The sequence below is a fragment of the Anopheles maculipalpis genome, chromosome 2RL, assembly GCF_943734695.1.
Source record: "Anopheles maculipalpis chromosome 2RL, idAnoMacuDA_375_x, whole genome shotgun sequence".
Classification (NCBI taxonomy): Eukaryota; Metazoa; Arthropoda; class Insecta; order Diptera; family Culicidae; genus Anopheles; species Anopheles maculipalpis.
Genome location: NC_064871.1, coordinates 91,756,500 through 91,779,412, shown reverse-complemented (window position 1 = coordinate 91,779,412; position 22,913 = coordinate 91,756,500). Strand labels below are relative to the sequence as shown.

At 39.4% G+C, this 22,913-nt stretch overlaps 1 protein-coding gene across 3 annotated transcripts in view; it reads right to left on the bottom strand.

Annotated features, from left to right (window-relative positions):
- Positions 1–13,063: 13,063 nt before the first annotated feature.
- Positions 13,064–22,913, bottom strand: part of LOC126567911 (uncharacterized) — a 28,175-nt gene continuing 18,325 nt past the window's right edge. Inside the window, exons 3-7 of one of the 3 annotated variants that reach the window (XM_050224273.1) lie at positions 19,584–19,767; positions 18,787–18,849; positions 18,176–18,477; positions 15,671–15,851; positions 13,064–13,155 (exon numbers count right to left, since the gene is read on the bottom strand). In XM_050224273.1, the coding sequence (XP_050080230.1) occupies positions 13,070–13,155; positions 15,671–15,851; positions 18,176–18,477; positions 18,787–18,849; positions 19,584–19,767 (816 nt within the window). In that variant the 3' untranslated portion in view covers positions 13,064–13,069. Of the gene's footprint in view, positions 13,156–14,651; positions 15,852–18,175; positions 18,478–18,786; positions 18,850–19,583; positions 19,768–22,913 lie in introns of those variants that run through there. The other 2 variants (XM_050224271.1, XM_050224272.1) reach the window with 2 other exon arrangements.

Below are 22,913 nucleotides of genomic sequence, written 5' to 3'. Positions count from 1 at the left end.
TGTACAAAACTGTAGGACGTTCAACTGGTGTGAAATATTTTCTTTAATGCGATGGTTTTTTTCCAGATCCATAACATATATTCAAAACCTAAATATACGTTACGTTAAAAAAAGTTTGAGATTGAAGTTTGCGAAGAAAATTAATGAAACGTATGGGATATTGAATACCTTTCTACCGATACTTTACTAAAAAAAATTAACTTGCTCTATTTTGATCTAAAAAATACTCCAAAAGTCAATAAACAACTTATGTAATCCCATACATTTGTCTCTCTTCGATCTTAAAGCCATAATCTTAAAGCTCCTCAAAAACAACCATCCTAATCTTAGTAATTTTGGTCGCCACTTCGCAAAAAACTTCAGCCGCACGTGTTAAAGGGTATTTTCGGTGAAAAATAAAAGAGACCGGCTCCAATAATCTAATGGACATCAACTGCCTGTCGACCGGGTTTAGAAAGAAAACAAGCCACAGGCGCCGGGATCGGGCACACACACACACACACACAGAGGCTTTTCTTAACAGTGGTGGTTTCAGGTTTTCTAGCAAATAACACTAAGTCAATATCGCATTACCTGCCGAAGGTTTTGTCAGAATACGCCGAACAGGGGATTGTTTTCGCCTGAGCGACAAAGTTACAGCCCGGTCATAAATGGTCAGAGACGGCAATTAAATCACTTGAAAGCAATCCTTTTTCCTTCGCCCTTTTTCACATTGTTCATCAAATTTGGAATAGAGTAATTGTATTGATCAAGAGAAGAAAAATCCAAACTTGAAACCATTTATAGGTGAAATTAGGTTAGATTCATACGTTCCCACCTATAACAAAGAAAGAGAAAAATCATATTAAATAACCCTAGAATTATGGCCTACCTCTCGCATTAAATTACAGTTCTAATTCAACAAATATTCTACCAACAAACATCCTCTGAGCTGAAGCTTTCAATACATCAATCCTTTCCCGGTTCCATCAAATTGTCCTGTCTGTCATTATTAAAGACATGCATGCAATCACAGCACATTTAACGCCGTGACAAAGCAAAACCTCGCCCCCAGTGCAAATTTTGCAAGATCACAACTACACACACGCTCTATACAGACTTTTGTTTACGAAATTCTCCTTTATCGTTCAATTTGCTTCCCCAGTCACACCTTAATGATGATAACAATAAGGTAAAGGGAAAAATAAACAAGCCAAGTGATTAGATTGATATTTGTGTCTTGAGAGCATGCAACAACGGTGGCCTTTTCCTCATAGTCCATTCTACCACCCCTAAGAATAAACCTCCTTTTTTCCTTTAAACTTTGACCCAATTCGGCAACGATGAGGTTCATTTCTGTTGGGCAGTTTATGTTGTCCAATCGTACGTATAAGCCCCCGTAATACGTGGATCCTGCTGAAAACACCTACCAAAGGTGTGGCACCTGTGGCCGGAAGAGATTTACGTACAATAACACAAAAAAAAGCTTTAGTTCAATCTACTCATTTGCTCAAAGGGGTGGAAAATAAACGTTTGACGATTGGGTAGGGTTGTTTCGGGGTGGGGAAAAGAAAGTCCAAGCCCAAACAATGCACAAAGCACACTCCCATAAGGAAAAAAACACGAAACGAAGATTTTCATGATACGGGTATCCTTCCCGGAAGAAAGTTTCCAACCTTTCTAGGCTCGCTTTGAAACAGTCTTCAAGTCGCTAGCACGACAGAGCGATTGGCAGGGCGTGCAGAACCGCTTACCATCCTCCTCCGCCAAACCCACCGTTCCAGGAAGTTGCATATTGAGAAAAAGGCTGTATGTATATCTAGGCTTCTTGGAACAAAAAAGTGACAAACAATAGCAAGCAGCGAAACGAGCTTAAATAAAACAACAGCCACAGCACCAGCCTGGCCCAACAGGAGCAACAGGAGCTGGAAAGCTTCATGATACGATTCGAACTTTAAAGGATCCCAAATCGGTGGCAGGGCAGGGAACAAGTGGGAACGATGGTTAAGTGTCAGCCAGCGGGGAAGAAAGACTGATGTTAACTTTAACCTCCCTCCTGCCAAGTGGCATGTTTGCTTAACGCGGAAACAATGGCCAACCGAGCTGCAGTTTTGATTGCACCACCCTACTGCATAGGTACTTCTTGCAACACATCCCGAAAGGAAAGCCCTCCTTGTCTGCCGAGGGAAAACACCGTTTGAAGGATGCGCTTTTTCTCCTCCCTCCCTCCCCCCTTTCTCTATTTTTCTTCTTCAGCTTAAGAATAGCACTATTTTGCCTGAAGAATGAGTTAAAATTTTAACTGCAAAAAAAAGAACGTAAAAGATGGTGATGATGAAATCTTACCATGTCTTGGATCCGGCTTTACGTCCGCTAGATCCGTTCGGTTTTGTTTCTAGGTGCGCCGTGAAACGTGAGCGTAAAACTTTTAAGGGTAATTTATGCAGAAATTGCAAGTAAATTGTTCAAAAAACTTGTTTTGAAAAATCAGCAGTCATACAGTATTTCAATTGGCATTTTTTCTCGCATTTTTGTTTCATTTTACACCTTTGGTAGCTTGAGCTTAGGAAGCTTTACTGAATATTGAGTTTAATTTTTTTATGTTTTATATTTGAAATTCTTTATTTCATGAATGGATTTTTAATTTATTCTCCATTTGTTGATTTTTATTTGTATCTTTTTCATTTTTTTACATGTACTTGTAAATAATTGTGCAGCATTCTTTTATTTTTAACGACTTAAATATTTTCTCAAACTTTTCCTTCAAATATTTATTGACTTACGTATCCTTATATACATTTACCGGATGCATTTCCTATACTAAAGTCTTCTGATTCTTTCACTTGCGCTTTTGTCCTCAAGTTGAAAATAATCCTCAAAAATTGCTGATAATCTCTCGCTATGTTGAATATAAAAAGTCAACCCTTGGTTTTCAACTCCTTTTTACACTTTTCCCGTCAAACGGATGATCCTCGTGGCACTTTGTTTGAAATTTAACAATTCCCACGCCAGTTCACGATAAGATTATCGCTTTCAATATCTTTCCTTTCGTCTCCTGCTTTTACTTCCCTTCCACCCTCCGACTACTACTGTCCCTCGCCTACCACAGGAAACAGGAACAGCACAGAGAAAAGGTGCCAAAAATTCCTGCAACCGTTTCCGTTAAGCCGGGCAAGTAACGCCCATTCCGTACTGTGCGACGTCGTGTTGGTTTATTCATAAAAATCGATGACCCAACGATTGGGACACAAAAGCTCAGTCAATGGGAAATACGTGCCGGAATTGGAATGATTTTCTGATTAATTATGTATCAGCTTGTGAGCTGCTGTTTGTAACGTTGCCATTTCCACGACGTTTTTTTTTGCCTGCTGCCTGTCAGTTTACCAGTGCAAATGATTAAGCTTGGCATGGATGGAACAGAAATTCGGATAAGCCGCTTCGGACTCTTTTTTGTAATCTCTTGTTGACTGTTTTGTTTTACTGACTGGGATGAAGAGTGATATAAAAATATATTCCTTTTTTCATATTTTTATTTTAATGATTTTTGTTCTTTAGTTTTTAATCTCCTTCTTTAAATTATTCTCTTTTACTCATCTTTCTCCCTCAAACGCGTTAGAGAAAGATGATTCAACTTTAGTCTTCCAGGAAGGGCCAAAACCAACCTTGGTCTAGTTGCACATATTTTATTGCGTCTCCGGTGTTCCAGCATTTGAAATTGCATACAGACACGCACGTAAAGCGACTTGTTCCCTCTTTTTTCATCCCACCCTACCAGCGGGGCAGACGAGTCCTGGATGCATAAATTATGTGGCACATCTAGCCTCGGTTTCCTGGGTTTGAAAACGACAAAAAACATGCCACCTTTCGACGGAACGGGTTCTGTCGGGCTAAGGGCTGCGAAAGGCGATCCACTAGCAGACTAGAAGCAAGCTAGAAGTCAAACACAACCCATTAAACGCACGCCCAACTGCGTGTGATGTGGGCTTTGTTAAAAGGTTGCGCTGTACACGTCCTTTACGGTAGTCTTCCAGAAATCAACGTTTCAAGAAGCAACAAAACCAAAAAGAATTATTTCATTCCACTCCCTGTTGTATGGGGATTTTCTGTGGAATTAATTTGTACACCACCATTCATTCGCCGTATCGAAAAGGGATCACCATCGTCCAGTGAAATGGGCAATCGCACTCGGTACGCGCCAAAGGGGCAAAAGGGTCGATAAATTCCTACCAACGCGTTAATCGGTGATTTAAGTAAATATATCACATCACAAACGTGCTCTTAATGGAGCGATTGCATTCCATTAATGGTGAGGCCGAATGGATGAAATTGATGGACCTTCGGCGCTTCGACAAGATCAATAGTAATGTCGCTTCATGCGAGGCGATTAATGGCGGAATTGACATGGCCGTTAGGTGTTTTCAGGGGTATATTTGCATTTGAACATTTGAGGCGGAGTAGAAGCGAACTGGAAGCAGACAAGTTTGTTAGAAACAGAGGAATTAATTATGATCTTTTGAAGATAATTAGTCAACTAAACTTTTCTATTCTAAGAAGCAGTCTTTTATGCCTAAAATATGCAGTGTTCTTAGCATAGACCTAAGCCACACAAACTCTACTGAACTAGTATTGTATTTGAAAATCAGTCACAAAATCATCCACATAGCGAGACCTACAAACACCTCAACCAAACCATTCAAACACCAGTTGTAAAAAATATTTTTGCTACAGTCTTCGCTTCAATACTTTCTTTCCACCATTCAGGTTAGATTTTTTTCTTCTTCTAACAGCATGGTAAAAGTTCCCAACCACCGAGCAGATTGGAGAACATGGTACGGCCTACCGCAGCGCCATAAAAACCTTCCCAGAACGAAGCGAGAAAACTATAAAAGTTTTTCAATTAGACACCATGATTAATGCCAAAAAGGAAAGAAGCGAGATTAAAGGAACGGCCAGAAAATTCATCCGGTTTGGTTTGAGCAACAGCAAACCGGCACAACACCGCATTAATCGGAGGTTAGGGTGATTACTTATTGAAGACCAGAGAGAGAGAGAGAGAAAGAAGGTTAAACAAACGCAATATGTAGGTGAGAATACTGTGCTAATTTTTTTTTTCATTTACACAGGAAAAAATATCTTTAAAACAGTAGAATAAGCGAAGAACATCACAAGAAGAAGCTTAATTTAAATGTTACACTAAAGCCGAGATTCCTAAGTAAAAACAATACCTCCATAAACAGCTCCAGGACAGAAGCGATTTACCATGAAACGTATCTACATAAGTTATTTTGTAAATAAAGTTCCTCATCTTCATCATCTCCTGCTTCTCCTGAGTGTTTGAAAATAATGGAAGAAACTTTATCATACGCACTCCCTCAACAAATTATATGAAATCCATGTCCAAATGATAGCACTGCTTGGTGCTTAGTATAAAGATTTGCGTACAAAGACGATTTAACAAGGACAATTTAATGCAGCCAAAACTTCCTGCCGTGAATGAATGGGTCCGAATTACTGGCTGATAAATTAGCTCCATATTCAATTTTTGCCTTCCTTTTTGTTCCAAAAAATCCTCCCGTCAAAGTTTCTTCTTTGTGTGCAAAAAATTACAAATACAAATCGCTGCCTTAAAGCACAAAGCCCGAAATGTGTGAGCTTCAAATTAAATAAAAAGCTTACGTGTTCGTTTTTGGCTGTTGTATGATGTACTTGAGCTTCAAATTCTTCACCGTTACCTAAGCTGTTGCTAGCAAAAGCAAACAAACATCCGATTATTACTTGCACTCCAATGCTGGCAGACAGTTTTTTTTAAAGTTAGGTCGTAAGAAGCATTGCAATCTACCACACCTCTGCTAGCAGCAACTTTCGATTAGGTAAACCACTTACCTGTTGTAACTAACCTTCAATGAAATTTTTGGACTCGCCCGCTTAACCTTGGGGAGACGAATGTAATATAATAGTTTTTCCACCTCGGTTTCGAGTTTTGTCCATTTCTTTCCCATTTTTATTATACACCCGGGACGATCTAAACCACTCCAAGCTTTAGATGACTGCGAGCACCAGTGCGACAAGAAATACAAAATAGAAAAAAAAAGAGTTAAAGTTTATGGCCTGCTCTCTGCTAGTTTGTTGCATCCTTTATCACTCACTCACTCCACAGCGCTTTCTACAAGGACTTTCTTAATACACAGTGGGCAGTAAACAACGGTCAAACGAAGTGAGTTTTTTCGGCCAAAAACAATCAAATAGATGTGGCTTCAAATTTAATCAATAAAATAAATTCCCTTTTAGAGTTGTGATGGGCCAACACTCACACATCCTTCTGGAAGTAAACCCTTTCGCTTGGCCAAACAACACCATTCCTCCCCTTTTCCTTAGAGCGAGCGCATAAATTTGTATCATTCTGCAGAAAAGCTCACAAACCCTATGAGACAGCCTGCTAGAGTCTAGATACGGAAATCGAAAACTCGCTTGCTACCTGCTATTGCTCCGGAGGCGCATTGGATGCGCCCGAATACTAACGCTCTTTGACAAACGATTGCCAGTGGCTGAAATTGATCACTGACTGACAGCCGTCAGTTTAGCTTGATGTGAAGCGAAATAAGGCTTACATTGCTAACCAGTTGAACGGTGGGAGAGTTGAGGGCTGGGATAGACATGCGGGGTGGCAATATTGTAGCAAAAATCGTTACTTTTAAACCGACACGTGAGACCGTGCGAATAAATTTATACAAACACATTTTAAGGACGGTGGATGTAACTGTATTGTCGATTAATAAAGACGATGGGGGGTTAAAATTACTGCATCGCATGGGAACAGTTACACCTTTAACGACTAATAAGTATATTAGAAAGCAGGACAGACAGAGAGATTGATATGTAATTTATCCTTTCATCCACTTCAAAGACATCCTCATTACAATCCTCATTGCATACTTTCAGGCTAAAACTCCAAGCAGAATTAAAGCTACGGCCTTACGGACACTAAACAGTCCTTCTTGTGCTGCGATAATCCTTGTATTATCATCCATCACACTCACAGATAGAAAACCGCAACCTTTTGGAGCTACAGTTGTCACACATGGGATGGTTGTTTTGTGTAATCCGATAAAACCACGTACAACGGAGTGAAAATTCCGGTAAAGGCTTTGGGTTTGATCGTCCGAAGGTCATGTAGTATTAAGTCCCGTAGACAGAGAAGCGTTGCTACTTAATTCTAACCACATCATCATCTTTTCTTCCATTCACTAAACTCAAACACACACATGGGCTTAATAAGCTTTCGAAAATATAGTTGCGGCATGCTTACCTGGTTCAAAGGGACAAGGGAATCCAAGCCAATGTCAAGCGGCGCAGAGAAAAAAAACACACACACACACAAGCACACAATCACTCTTTTATAGTCCGCTCCCTAACGACTGTATCTGTCTTGCCGAGTTAAACACTTCTCGCCGTCATCAGGGTCATCAGGGTGGGAGGGGGTATCCTTGTTTTATCTACCTCCATCACAAGACGGGCCGGACTCGAACTCAGGCAGCAAAACAACAACGCAGCAGTTTTTTGGGACAAAATTTTATTTTTCCCTCCCGCGTTCATACGTTCCCTTTCTGGCCAGATTTTTGTGCAATGAAAACATGTTTTGCCAAATGATTGTTTTCTGTATTGTTCGCTGTTCTTCCTGGCGATGATGGAGAATGAATGGTCATCCTTTTCCCCGTCTACTACCGCCCCAAGGATGACAGTTGCGGACGGATTAGAAGATCCATTTCAGGCTTCACACACGAATTATTCTAACACGCAGACAATGAAATCTGTTGCATACGAAAGAAGCGACGAGTCTCCGATGATCGTGCTGACATGCTTTTGTTTTGGTCTCATCTCGTTAAGGCTCAATTCAATTGTGCCGGTACGGGTGTGATTGTACGAAATTTTTGGTGACAAGTGTTTTGTGCAGCTTTTATACCGCCCGTACGTGACACGGTGCAGATAGTTCGTTCGGTTTGCTTTATAAGGTAAGTAGCTTTTATACACATTGGAGGAAATGAGACTGTCATCAACTCAGTTAGGAACAAATACACCTCACACGAGCAGGTTCTATTTTTCAGTCTTAGATTAATAAACTGGTTTCGATATACGACTTGCTTTATTTTTGTATTACTTGACGAATCGCAAAAGGGGATTTTAAAATTTAGTTTGGTTGTGTATGTTTTTTTTCTTTCTTTGTATCATGTCTATTCTATTCCTTCTCATATTTCATCAGTAATTATCAGTAGTGTGTCATCCTCAACCGCTCATCATTGCACGATATCCCACGAATAAAGTTTTGTCAGTGCAGTGGTTGGTTTTGTATACGCTTTTGCATTAAATGTAAAGTAACTTTATCCACATTATTAATCGAACCCATCCCGTTGTGTTTTGCTACGTAAGTGTACATTGAACACATGCGCTTCGTGGGTTTTACACCACTAACTTAAACCCTTCAACTTGAACACATGAATGAGCGCACAAGAGAAGGAAAACAAACCGCCGGCGAGGATGTTAAGTAGTTTTGTGCGATTTTTTCCATGTTTTCTGTTATTTGTTTCCTCCAAGAATGTAAGATTGTTTCATATGATTTCTGAATTTGTATTATTCTGTTTTAGAGAGCTGCAATTTAGATGGACTATTGAATAAAAGGACAATTTGATAAGCAAACACATTCTTCAGCGGTATGTTCATCCATTCTGCTAAATTAGGCTGACAGAAACCAAATAGTACAATAAACTCGAGACTTCCCATGCCTTTCCTTCCTTCCAGAATTGTGCTAAAATACACGTAGAACGATCGAATATGCCTTGAAAGCGATTCAAAAAATCAGTTGCATTTTTATGCACGCATTACACAACGTCCGTCCTCTTAAATTCATTTTCCATCCACTGTGTTCGCTACCCTAACCTAAACACGCCAAAAATACGTCCATTTTGTCCCACTTATACATAAATGCTCTTACACGAATTACGGATTTCTCACTTTTTCCTCCGCTTTTCCACCCAGCGTCAGTGGATTCCCATTAAGTTGCAAATTGTAGTAACATTTATGATTGACCGATTGTTTCGCGATTAGTATTAGTAGCATGCCGTGTTCCGAGACCATACCGTCACATAAATTCATTTGGCTTCGGCCACCTGGTTGCTCACTATTGTTAGAAAAATGGTTTCAAATGATAGAAAATGATTGGCATGGCTGGCCGGACGTGTAGCACGAGGCTCGGTGGAAATACGCAAAAACGCTAGGCATACGAGTAGAAGGTAATATTCCTGAACATATGTCTTTTATCTGTACTTATTATAAAACAAAAAGGTTTGTCTCTGGTTTTTGCTGTTGTGTTATGCGTTTGAATGTTCCTCAAACACCAACCGAGCTGAAGCGTTTCTTAGCTTCTGATTGTATTGTTTGCTACTAGATGGCGCTAGTGGTTTCTCGATTGTATTTTTTGAATTCAAATTCATGCACGGTAAAGCGCTTGAATCTTTCAAAACTTTCTTTTGCGTTTGCTACTATTAATGTAATTTTAAAAATTCCAGTCAACTTATTTATCGCTGCAAAAGCTTCAGCAGTTTAGATGGGATACTTTCAAATTGAATAAAACCGATTCATAATTTCATCTTTTCATTTGTGCTTGCTGTCTTGCTGCACCCGATTTTTCGTTCAAACAAAAAATCCAATAGTGTCGATGTTAGGAAAATTAATACAGCTGTAGAAGCAGAGTAAAATTTAAAAAATACCTAAACAGCAATTTGCTAGTTCTAGTGGATAGTTCAAAAATACGCGCACACATACAACAATCGGTAAATGTGTTGCACCTTAATGATTGTTTATGCTTTTAAGCAATGCATACGACTTCCGGTATTAATATTCGCTACTCAGTTTGCCTTCAAATCACGACATTTGAGCAATTTCTTCCGCGTTTTTCGTGTTCATGTGTGTGTGTGGGTGTGTTTTGCCTTACTGCTCCGTAAGCTTCTCCACTCATCGTTAGGAATGTACCATGTAGAGATTTTATCAAATAAATTATTATATACGTAAATACTCAATTTTTCGAATTGAAACGAGCTTGGTAACGACTAGTATTAATGCTAGGATTTTTTTTTTTGCTACCTTATATGTAACGGGCTCGTCTGACGCTTTTATCTTGTTCCTCCGTGTACCTCCATAAGCATCAGTTATTATCTCATTCTGGCTCCATTTTTCAGTACTGAAAGGGCGTAAAGTCACTGTTTCGAGTGGAGTAGGTAATAATAAAAGATTCTCGATTGGAGTGGATTCGCAGGTCCTTCTCCTTCTGGATGCCGAGATTGTACAGGCAAATTCGTTGCTAATTGCCGCATTTTCTTGTGCACATTAATTATAATTAAAACAGCTAGACGAAAGCATCCACACATCGTGATCTCTTTTAAATAATACTTTTATCACGAATCAATACACGTGATTCGTTCCTTTCGTTCGCGCGTTCTACGTGGTTCCCCCGGTCAACATTGCACAGTCTGAAATATAATCCCTTTTGTCACACGAATTACACAATCGTAGTCTACATTTGGCATATATGTTTACCTCAACCACTCCGGCCGGTTGGTGGTGCAGAGTACAACCGATCGATCGGCTCTACAACAAAACATAATATAATTCTATCATAAGAGTTTTTTTTCTTGGATAAAAGGGATCAAAAATTTGCAAAAGTAAAATGCTTCTCATTTTAATACGTTTACACAATATATCTGGCTCTGTGGGTCGTAAGGGCGGCTCTTTTTTTTTCAAATGAAGGCAAACTATTACCAAACGGAAAGCAAACAAACTATAGGCCCTTTAACCGATTTTATCGTGTCAAAAATCTAATCTAATCTTTAATTACTAATCGTAATCAAATAGATATGAAGTTTGACATTTTCGACATACTTGCATGAATCATCCTCTAACTTATATTCTTGATAGCCATAGCATTATAATTCACGATACTTTTCTTTGCTAAAGCTCTAGCTAATCTACCTAAAATTATATTCAAGAAAAAATACACTGGATGATGTCTAGGCTCGTTCGATTGCTTTCGAAAAGTTTCATCGTTGCTGTGCCTCAGGAAGTAAAAACTTTACCATTTTCTCCTCACCCGATAAAAGGAAAAATTTCTTAACGGAAGTACGTAGAGAGAGAGTATAAGCTTTTAGAATCATATTCGTGGCGGTTTAAAATGATGCAGTAACGAACTCATCGTTGAGCTACTGGTTGTCGTACCCGGTGGTGCCGGTTGCCCACCAGCATTACCACTGTTGCTCACCGTATGATGGTGATGATGATGATGATGATGAAGGTGATGGTGTGGATGCTGATGATGTAGTTGTTGAGCACTTTGGTCCACCATTGGCCAATCGTCATCACTGTCGAGCAGCTGTCGATCGTTTACACAGACGGAAACGATGCTTCGGCGACTGATGGGAACATCTTCGGTAGATTCGCCACTTGTACCGTCGCCAGCCCCCTGTGCGGACATCACGTTTTGTTGCTTGGTGAGCAGCTTCTTCTCGTCCAACGATTTTGATGCATACTCGTGCCACACGACACCTCCCCTTGCACTAACTCCACCCGGTTGGTGATTCAAACTGCATCCAGTAACCGGGCAGTTGGTCATTCCGGATGCGGTAGCTCCGGACACCGAGCTCGAGGTGGTCATAGTGCCCGCGGTAGTGGTTGACGTTTGTTCGAAAGAAACGGCTCTCTGTTTTCTCACCCGACCCGTGCCAGCTACGATCGTTCCGCTCGCTGCCATCGGTACCGGTCCACCAATGCCCGAGCCGCCACTACTATTGATGACCGTTTGCTGTACCACCACCAGACTGTTGTTGATGATGGGATCGGTAGTGCCATGGTTGTTGGAAGCAGATGGATTTGCCGCACTTCCCTTGCTGCCGTTGCTGTTAGCCTTATTGCGAAAGCTGTTCGAGCGCGACGAACCATTTTCCTTGTTGCGCCGCGATGAAGATCGATGAAGATGGCCATGGCGGGAACCACCCCGTCGGCTGGAACGTTTAGCCGACGACTGGTGAACCGATTCTGCTGATGCACTCAAACCGACGTTTCCCACTGTGTACACGGACCGTAGTGTTTTGAGCAGGGGGAAAAGTTTGATTTTGTTTTACATAAAACAAAAGATATGTGAAACCACATTTCACAAACATTGAATAAAAAACAATAAAAGAGAGGAGAAAAAGAAACAGAAACAACACACACACAGGATACGCCAAAGGACATGGTAACAAACAGCCATTTTGTCGTGGAGTGCAATTTTATACACAGCACAAGAAGGGGCCAAACACAGTAAAAGAGAGGGAGACGCGTCGTGGAAAGCAGAAGAGAACGAGAGGAAGATAGAAAAAAGAGAAAAAGGTTTGTTTTAGAATTATGTTCCCACAAAAACAAAAACAAAACAGAACAGAACAAAGGCACAACTGATTTAACAAAACTCCTTCGAAGGGGGAAGAGAGTCTGTGTATTTTTTTCGCTACTCTATCAGTATTTATCCGAAACACAATCAAACCACAATGTTTTGTAATGGGTGGAAATATACTTTTGTACTGTGGGGGTGAATTTTTTGTTTGTTTTAATTTAAATGAATTTTATGATGGCATGAACGTATGATACACACATATGGTACAAAAAGTATAAAAAACTTTATAACATATCTACAAAAACAACTCACAAATCTAGCAAAACAGTAGACAAAATAAGAAGTAATAAATATCAATATTACATTTAAAAAATCAAAATATTGTGCATGAGTTAGAACAAAAACATGAAAATATAACTTCTCGAAAAAGTTTTAAAAAAACACACACAACACAACAAACAGCGCCGTTTCCAATAGAAAAGAAGAAAATAAAACAGACAACATATATCAAACCCAAAGAAAAACAAACAGAAACCATTTGTGCAACACAAATATCAAAAACTGCATCCGATAGAAGGAATCATTCAACCTCGCAAAACCAAGCCCTAACAAAAACACACACGCCCCCGAACACACTCAACACACAAAACAATCACAGAGTAGTAGTGTCATTCGAAATTAACTCAGTACTTGTATTATTATTCGCACAAGACAGTACGGTGCCACGATGTGCAGCACAACAATGATCAGTAACAGTAGTAAAACTTTACATGATAAAAATCGATATAACAGCAGTAGTAGTAGAAGAAGAAGTATGTAAAACATCATACGAAGAAAAAATAGACAATTATATGAAGAGAAAGAGCAAGAAAGAAGAAAAGAAAAAAAGAGAAAAAAGAAAAACACACGCCCGTTAATAGCCATTACAGCCTAAAATTATTCTTCTCCACAAGGAGGTAAACACATTTCAATCACATGTTAGGTATTTACAGGTGTATTAATTATAGTGTGTGTTTCAGTGTTGCATTTTTTATTGTTCCAACTTTGTCCAGGCGTATATTAGTGTAATCCACTGACGCAAGTGATTATCAAATGTTATCCTTCTTTCATAGGTTTTAGCGCGCATGAAACACAAATGGGCGGATTAATTGGAGAGAAGCTGTGTTTTTTTTTTTTCGTTTTTATGTAGATATGGGAACTTATGCTATGTAATTCGATGGAGGACGTGTGTTTGTAAAGCGTAAAGAATAGACGAAGCCGTAACGTAACGCACGTAACGTGTGAAATAATAAACACAAGAGTGAACAATTACATTGAATAAAAATAGGAACTTCCTTTCGTTTATTGTCGTTGGATATAATTTTTCTCCTGCTGCTGGTTGTCTGTTGTCCTATGTTTCTTTGAGTGAAAACAACACAAATTATCTATTTTGTTTGTGGATTAACGGCCCTTTGCAATACAACGCAGTTTTTCTTCGTACTAAAAGAAGTACACAATATTGATTGTCAAAAAATAGCTATAATTAAATACTTATTTAAAATTTTATCTAAAAACTTTTCTTTTCTTATACCAAATTTACGTGGAGAGATTTAGAGAGCGATGCACATAGCATGAAGCGTAATAATGGACGAAAATTAGCAAAGAAACGCAGTTAGCTCCTGCATGAGCTACCATGTGTGTTTGGAATGTGCGAAAATAATCAGAGCAGATAAAGCTTAAAAGGGTGTTTTCCAGAATCGGTCTTCTGATAGACAGTGGTAACTCCCTAGAAAAACTTTTACAATTATGGTTATGTAGCTATAGGAAAAGTTGTTTCATAAAACACAAATCAAACAATAAAAATCTATCTTCTCTATACTCTCTCCCTCTTTCCTTCCTCTCTGTCATGTTGTGCTCGTTATTATTGTTTGTTTTCCATTTAATAGATGAAAATGGAAATAAGACTGTACGTGAAAAACTCAATAAATACATTTCCTTAAATCACATCGCATATCTAATCTGAAATCCTGTGTAATGTTGCAAACATCTATCTATTCGAAAAAAATGGTTCTAACCCTGCTTCAATCCTTAACAAAAAATTGAATTAAAAGTACATTTATAGAATAAAACGCAAAATCAATCCAAGCGCACATCAACTACAAATACAATCCATTTTCTGTAACGTGCGATTAATAAACATACAACGAGAGTGAGAGAGAGACACACACACACATAAAGAAAAAATCAGGAAAAACGTTCAGTTTTTAACGCAACATTCCCATTAGAATAGGAAATCTAAAACCGAAAACACAATCATCGAAAGATTGCTTTGGCGCGAAAGCGTGGTAGAATTTCCATTTCCGACCGAGATCGATTGACTAACACTGCTGCTGCGCCGTTTATGCACTTTACGGCTAACGAGCTTACTGTCATTGTTTGAAGCTATCAAAGGAGTTCGTCGCGAGGAAATGGAAGAGGATGGGTTAGGTACGGTGGTATTTTTGTTGCTTGAAGTAGAAGCAGCTGCAACAGTAGTGTTAGGATTAGTGATGCTATGCTCTCCGGATGCTTTTCGGGAGCGTCCGGTTGGTTTACTCCCGTTCTCCCCTGTGGACGGAGCAGAAACTGGTCGTCTGGACAAGCCTGATCCACTAGCTATTTCACCACTAGCGACAGCGGGTTTAGGAAAGGATTCTTCCCTTGGCAGGAAAGATCCCGACGCTACTAACCGATCGTAAGAGTTACGCCGCAGTAAGGCACGACGCCTCCGACGACGTTGATTTTCCGCGCGCATATCGAAATGATGGCTTTGGGTGATTGCAAAATCACTCTCATCACCATCGAGCTCGTCAAGCATCATCACATCGTCACCATCTTCATCGTCGTCCTCGCTGCTGGGAGCCATATTATTATCCTCGTCGGAAAAATGGCCGTACTGTTGCTTATACGCGGATCCTTCGTTGGACTGTTGCTGCTCCTTCACAGGGGAGGAACACGGAGAGCTACCACAGGATGGAAGGATAAGATGATCTTCGTTTGATAAGCACACGACACGACTGCTGTTACTAGCGTTACGTGATGAAGGGTGTACAATATTAATAGCGGTGGTGCAGCAAGGCGAATAAGAATCACTAGACATTTGCACTTCTTCCGGAGGAGTGTGTTGCGCATGAGTGTTATGATTGTAATGATATTGTTTATAGTGACAGTGCGGATGATGATGATGGTGGTTGTGGTTGTGGTTCTCTTGGTCTTGGTTAACATCAACATCGTTCAAATGATCTATACTATCATAGGTACCGATTATTCCGTGCGGATGATGGTGCCCATGACCGATCGCTCCCGGGATCGGCGTCGACGTCACAATCTGTGGATGTATTAACGAGCCGGTACCGTCGTGGCACAGCTCGAGCGAGCTGCCCCGTGCACCGAGGAACCATTCGGATCGGGTGCGCATCCTTGCCGCTTGCCGTTCGTGCACCTGATTCACACGGTAGACCCATTTCCGTACGGCAGCGTTGCAATTGTAAAGAGAAATATATGCACGAGAGCGTATCGAAAAACATACAGAGATCGTGGATTTGAAACGATACGCGAACGGATATCAAGAGACGGAGACGACAAAGGGGAAGAAAGAGAGAGAAAGAAAAAAAAAGAATGGGGAACAAAGTTTAATATTAATTCTTACACCTTCCGTATAGCAAACAACGATAACCGACAGAGTACGTTACATTTATATTAAAACTCAACAAACAATACGCTTACGTGTGCATCAGTAGAGTGAAGGTTGGTAGTACTAAACGAATAACCAGCCACATGCCGAGCTCTATTTCTACTCTGCGGAGCGCGCTTAGGTGTTTTAATTGCTTCTTTTTTTCGTTTTTTAGTTTGCTAACAGTGTCTGTGTCTGTCAGTATGATGGTGTTTTTTTGTTTGGGAGGATTAGTGAAACTATACAGGAGGAAAAAGTAAAAACAAAAACCAGAAACAGAAACAAATCAGCGACAAGAGCAAATGTGTTATCATTGTTATCACAGATACAGATGGATTTACATAGCCATACATAGATGAACATAGAACGTGTATCGTGTTGCTGACTCGGCAACGAAAGCTCAACGAAAATAAAAAGGATCGACGGAACAAATGATTGATGATCGTTTCGAATAAAATCATATACATATCTACATTTTGAAGGAAAAAAATAATGGACCGAATTAAGAGTAAATAGTAGAATGTTTTGGAAAAGAAAAACAAGAATCCTTTTTGAGGATAGGATAGCTAGAAAAAAAAAATCATCAAGTAAATAGAAGTAATTAAGAAGTTCCTAAAGGAATTCCAACAAAAAAAACAGTTACAACATTCTCAGAAGCTATCGTTTAAATTTAGTCAGCATATAAATCAACAATACGTGTATATACTGATAGTAGCAAAGCCTTTCGATATTTTAAGTACGCTACGTTTATTATTTGATCATCATCATAGTCATGGTCGTGAGTAATATTTTATCTGGAAAAGAAACGTGAACTTTGTCATGTACGCGTTTTGCACAATTATTTGAATCATTAACTGTTTTACATCCAAACCATTACTACAAAAAAAAAAAACATCGCAGGTGCAGCATCATTTTCTTTTGTTGGCGTTCTGTGTGTTAGTATTTTCCTGAATAATGGTACAATATTACGTTACATATATTTATATGGGTTTAATTACCGTCAACCTCGCCATCAACCATAAACACACTACTCGCTAAACTATTTTAATTCATTCGTATTATTCGATGTCTACGATTTTATCAACTTCCGAACCTAAGTTATGAGAAATATTCGATTTATTTTGCCTGCCGCACATATCAAGTCAAGAAGATATTTGAAAAAATATTTCATCGAATCGCCAACTACCGTACGCTTTTCATTTTTCGCTACCAGCTACAGCTTACTGATACCGTATCGCTCGCAGCACACGTTCGTAAATATTATGTTCGAAACTTTACCGATGTATACTACTTTTTCCCCTAGTACCCTGTCAACCATTCAAAATAAATTATACGCAAATTTTTCGTGTTTTACAAGTTCTACCGCTTCCATGAGATGATCGCTGACAACACCTTTTAAATAAAGCGTTGTTCATAGGTTGTGCGTATTCAATTTTGTTACTCACACACGAATAAACCCTTTCCATGAATGCTTTTTTGTTTGTTTTTTTCCTTTTAGCCGTAATCTTCTTGCACCTATCATTAATTCAAATTTTACCGCTATTGTATTAGGATGTTTCTATTTACATGAGATTATTGTTAATACAAAAACCAAGCGTATGATCCTTTGGAAATGAAATGTTGATTTCAACGACCAACAAAGACAAACAAAAAATGTAAAGCAATAAGATAGATCATAGGCTATTATTAGGTTTTGAGAAAATTTAAATGTGAAAATGTTGTGTATGTACGCCATATCTTCCTCATTTTTTGACGCAATTTATAATATATCAAACAAAAGCAGTTTAGTGTGAAGCAAACGAAATTAAAGTGAGTGTGTGGTATATGTGAAAAATATTATATTATTTCAATAGTAAGCAGTTGTAAATGTGTCTATTTCTCTACCGCGTGTGTAAGTGTGTAATCCGAGCCGCTATTTCGCCTCCTTTGGCAGTGTGATACAAACAAAACTATCAATCAAACAAAAAGAACTATGCGCGCAGGCCACACACACACACAACACGCATCCTTTTTTTTCCAGTGTTTCAAATCGCGTTCAGGACGCACTCCAAGCAAGCACGCACACACTACAGAACAAAAACATTGTCCCTCACCTGCGGCAGGTAGGAAAGGCTCTTCGTACTTTCCGCGTACCGATTAACGGCCCGCAGCTCGTCCATGGTCATGTGATGTTGCGAGCCGGAGCGTGTATTGGACGATGACGAATGGGACGACGAGGAGCAGCTGGACTTTTGCACATTGAATATCCCTGGGCCTTCAAGCGACACAGAAAGCCGAGCGCATGATTCAAGCAATGAGTGCTCTGGAATGATGCCGAGAGATACAGCCGAGTTACCTACGTTCGGACCGCCCGTCGTCAATAGGGCCGGTGTTGAGTGCGATTCTTCCTGGGCAACTGTTGTTTGTGTCCCAATTGTGCAGCAAGTTGTCCAGGATACGGACAGATGTTTCACACCAGAGCGCAACGAGAATTTGGTAAAAAGAATAGATAAAAACAGACGTTAACAAATTTGTAGACATATAAATGGTAGCACAGATATGATTTTTTGAAACATAAAAAGCCCTACTACAAAAACAAAAACTACTTTTACACTACGTTTTGTGACATACGTACAAGTAACACACAATGTTCACAATATTCATACAATTTTTTTTTCTTCTTGTAGATATAGTATTTTAGAAAAAGAAAAATCAAGAAACATACTTAGACCCCATCGTTCACATTCGCACTGCAGCCAGGTTTTTTCGGTCTCTAAAGCTAGTTTTACTGTGTCATTAGCAGTAGTCCCAGCAATGTGGAGCAATATACACAGACAGTCGCAGAGAGGGTTGTCACATCCGTGTCCAGTACAAAGATTCCCGTATCCGCAATCCATCCATTTGATTGTAAATCCAGCGTTGAAAGTCAGCACGAGTGAATATGCACGCATACGCACACACACACAGTACATACAAACACACACACATAATTCATCATGGAGAAAGAAAAATTGTTGCACGGAAAAAAGTTCGAATTCGTAAGAACGTTTTTTTTTAATTACGCAAGATCGCAATTTTGATGTATAAGTGAAAAATCAACAACAGAAAAACAACATAAAAAAAGAAAAACAATGAAACGAAATAACAAGAAGAAAGAGAGTGTTGTAAAAAGAACAAACAATTAGTAAATTAGACAAAACGAAATACTAAATACTGCAAAATGTGTAGCGAGTGTTTTTTTTTTTTTTCAATCGTTTGAAAAAAGGTGAAATAAAAATTAAATAAACAAAAAAGGATTTAAAGGAAGGACTAACAAAATAATTCTAGTTGCAAATAAAACAGCATAAGACAATAAATCAAATGTGAAACTAAAAAAAAAAACAAACAAAACCATTGCCTTATTGCTACATTGTTCACATGCAAAACACTCGCACACATTCCGTTGATTTCGCTTCTTTCATTGAGTTGTATTTTTCATCAGTTTCAACTCAAAACGGTCTTATCCCGCGGCAAGGTACTTACGTGCATAATGCTGCTGTGCCGTTTTGCCTCGTGGCGGTGGTGGATAACGGAACGAGCATATCCATTCGTCTTGTACTCGCAGGACACGCCCGGTTACACGCGCATAATACTCATAGTTGACGCGTCCGAACAGATCACAGGCAGTGAATTGTTCTATCATCTGTTTCATTATTCTGGTCGCCACCTGTAAACGGATGTACACAAACAGAAGGTTGGATGAGTGGGCGAATGCAGGGGAATAGAAACGGAACGCGGAAAACAGGAACCGTGTAACAAATGTCCGAGAACACTACTATTACGAACGAAACCTAAACATAACACGACTGTGAGGCTCGGTAGCGTAACTGCCAACAAACGTAACGTGTTTAGTTAGAATTAATATAGACATCACTTAATTAAAGATTAAAGAAATTCGCTTGGAAAGTGTGATAGAAACGGTGTGAATCAATAGTATCAGGAAAGGCAGAAGGATAAAGCAATCTAATGGACAGAGATGATATCATAGTGAGAAAAGAGGATCCCATCAATTAAAGACTTCAACATACAGGAAAAGCAGATAGATACTACCGAGAAACAATGCTACAAAGGTAGAAGGACACTTGTGGTGTTAAAGCTATAGAGAGCTAAAAAGAGAACGCGCTGAGACAAATCACTAAAAACAAAGGACATGTAGGTTAACACATAGTGGTAGTGAAGAAATGCTACACATTGGATGTATGAAAGAGTTCCCGACAGTGTGGCGAGAATTATGAGCATCAAAGACAATGCAATAAAACCATTGGTGAAAGAGCTCGGTATCGAAACAGTTTATGACGGTTTAATGGAGCTTCACCAAGCCTGGAATGTCATACGAAACATACGAACACCGGCTGTTGACAAGGAACAACAGATAGAGGGATAACATTACGAAAGACATAAAGAAGTATTAGACGAACGGACAATATCTACTAGAAATGGAATAACATACAGCATGAGAGTAGTTGCTTTTCACTGCAGACATGTAACGTATAAAGAAGATAATAAATGTAACAACAGACAATCGATATCTAAAGATTCCCGTTTTTGACTTTAGCTGTCAAAAATACATATCAACGCCACAACAATAAAAATAAATTCCGACAGTGGAAAAGCGGCATGCAGAAGCACTTGACCGTGCCAACACTTTTCACACGAATAAGTAAAACATTTTTTTTTTGTGTTCCTTTTATAACTTGCTATAACACACTGTTTTCGCAATATATTTTTCGTTTGAAGCTTTTCGGAACGAGAAATGATCAGTACACAGATATCGGTGTTTTGCTGCATAATCTATCATCACTTAGATTATAAAGGTATGTACCGTGTGTAATGGGAAGGTGCAACAGGAGGCAGATGAATCAATTTCGCTCGAAACAATGTCTACATTGTGGTGGAAAAATATAGCAAAAACTAAAAAAAAAAACGAAACATGTTTGATAATTCCATTCCAATCACAAAACTTGCCAATACAAAACCGAAAATTCACTAGCGATTTCATGAACCATACAGAAACAAAAACAGTCTATAACATGTTCGGTACCAGAGCGGGAAAAAATTGATTGAAATTTTCTATCTTAATCTTCCACAACTTACGTGAACTTCCGCCTGGTTAAATGTGATGTAGATGTTGTGAGGTGTGGTTTGTCGAGTAGTTCGCATTGATTGTTTTACAGTTTTTGAATGATTGTTCCGTGTGTCATGTTTGTAGCCCAATATTTGTAGCAATTGTGAGGTTTACAATTTTATAGCATATTTATTCCACACGTCAACACAGCGCCAACGGTTCCCGGTTGTACACCCCGATTGCGTGTAGAAAACGGTTTTGTTTTTCATTCCATTTTTTGTCGTAGTTACAAGAAAGTTTTTGACGCGGTTTGCAGGGTGAATCATTTGTTTATAGGACGCATTGCATGCACACACGAATCGTAGCAAATTGTGAGATAGCGTTGGCACACACGGGTTGATAGAGTTGCCACACGAGTAGTTAGATTATTTTGGGGAAGTTGCATCGTGAGTAGATTGCAGTTATGTTTATGCGAGAGAAGAGAAGGAAACAAGAGAACAAATAGTATTTGCTTTAGAGAAAGGGTGCCATTATCACACACGAACACACAAAGAAAAAAATGCAATGAAGGAAGATTTCTTATTATGAAAAATCAAAGAAAAACTTTCAAAAAATAATGCTAAATTGGTAGAAAAACTTCGTTCATAATAGTTTTATAGAATCATATGCAAAAATCTAAAATAAAACTGTTCACATCACACTATTATATGCACACAGTAGTGATCGGCGGATCAATCCGCACCTACCGGATCGAAGCCTTCCATAAGCGACCCAGTAGTTGCAGCAAAGCATAGGCGAATTCTAGTCACCCCTTGGGTTCGGGACGACTTTTAAGTACTGCTTTGCTACACCTACAGCTGTAGATCCGAACTCGATGCAATCACGGATCGATCTCGATTCTTACAGGTACGAACCTAGCTCCGGATTGATCCGTAAAAAGAGTCGCATCAAAGCCAAGTCTTCTTTGGCTTAACGACCTTCTATTCTAGGTCACAGCAGCCGGCCATCGAATGGCTTACTAGACTTGATACTAGATACCACGTAATTGGATAGTCAGTCCTCACTACAGGGGAACGGTCCGAATGGGATTTGAACCCCGGTCCTGCCATATGAAGACCGGCGACGATGTCGCCTGTACCACCGGGAGTCTCTACCCATCACTGGTTCACAACGTAAAAAGGTTCGTAAAAATGTTGCAACAACTGTTTCCTCTGATATTCACTTTCGCAGCTACGTAACCCAAATTTAATCTTCCATGACGAGATGCCATCATACAACACAAGCGGCACGGTACAGCATAAAGCGTAAACACGAAAAATAAACTGCAACAAATTCTTGCACCACACTTTCGTGAGTTGTTATGCTCGTACCAGTGACCAGCAGAGGAGCAGCAGTATGGAATTTGCAACCAAAAAAAAACGAAGAACAATCATAAAACACATACAAACACTCAAAACTATGCAACTAATAAATAAATACATCCATCAAGAAGACGACGAATGCATAGTGCACCGAAGCCCACAACACAGCAAAACATTACATTACAGCTTTTAAACAATTATGTCCATTAGCTCGTCGTTCGGCCACCGATTGTTTATACAGCGCCTGCTCACCACCACGAATCGATCAAACGAAAATGAAACTTTTTATGCTCATTCCGCTCGTTTCCGTACCGCACGTTGGAGGCACTTGCATATCGAAGGTATATTGCTGGATTTTGGAACGGGAAGAATGTGGCACGAAAACGT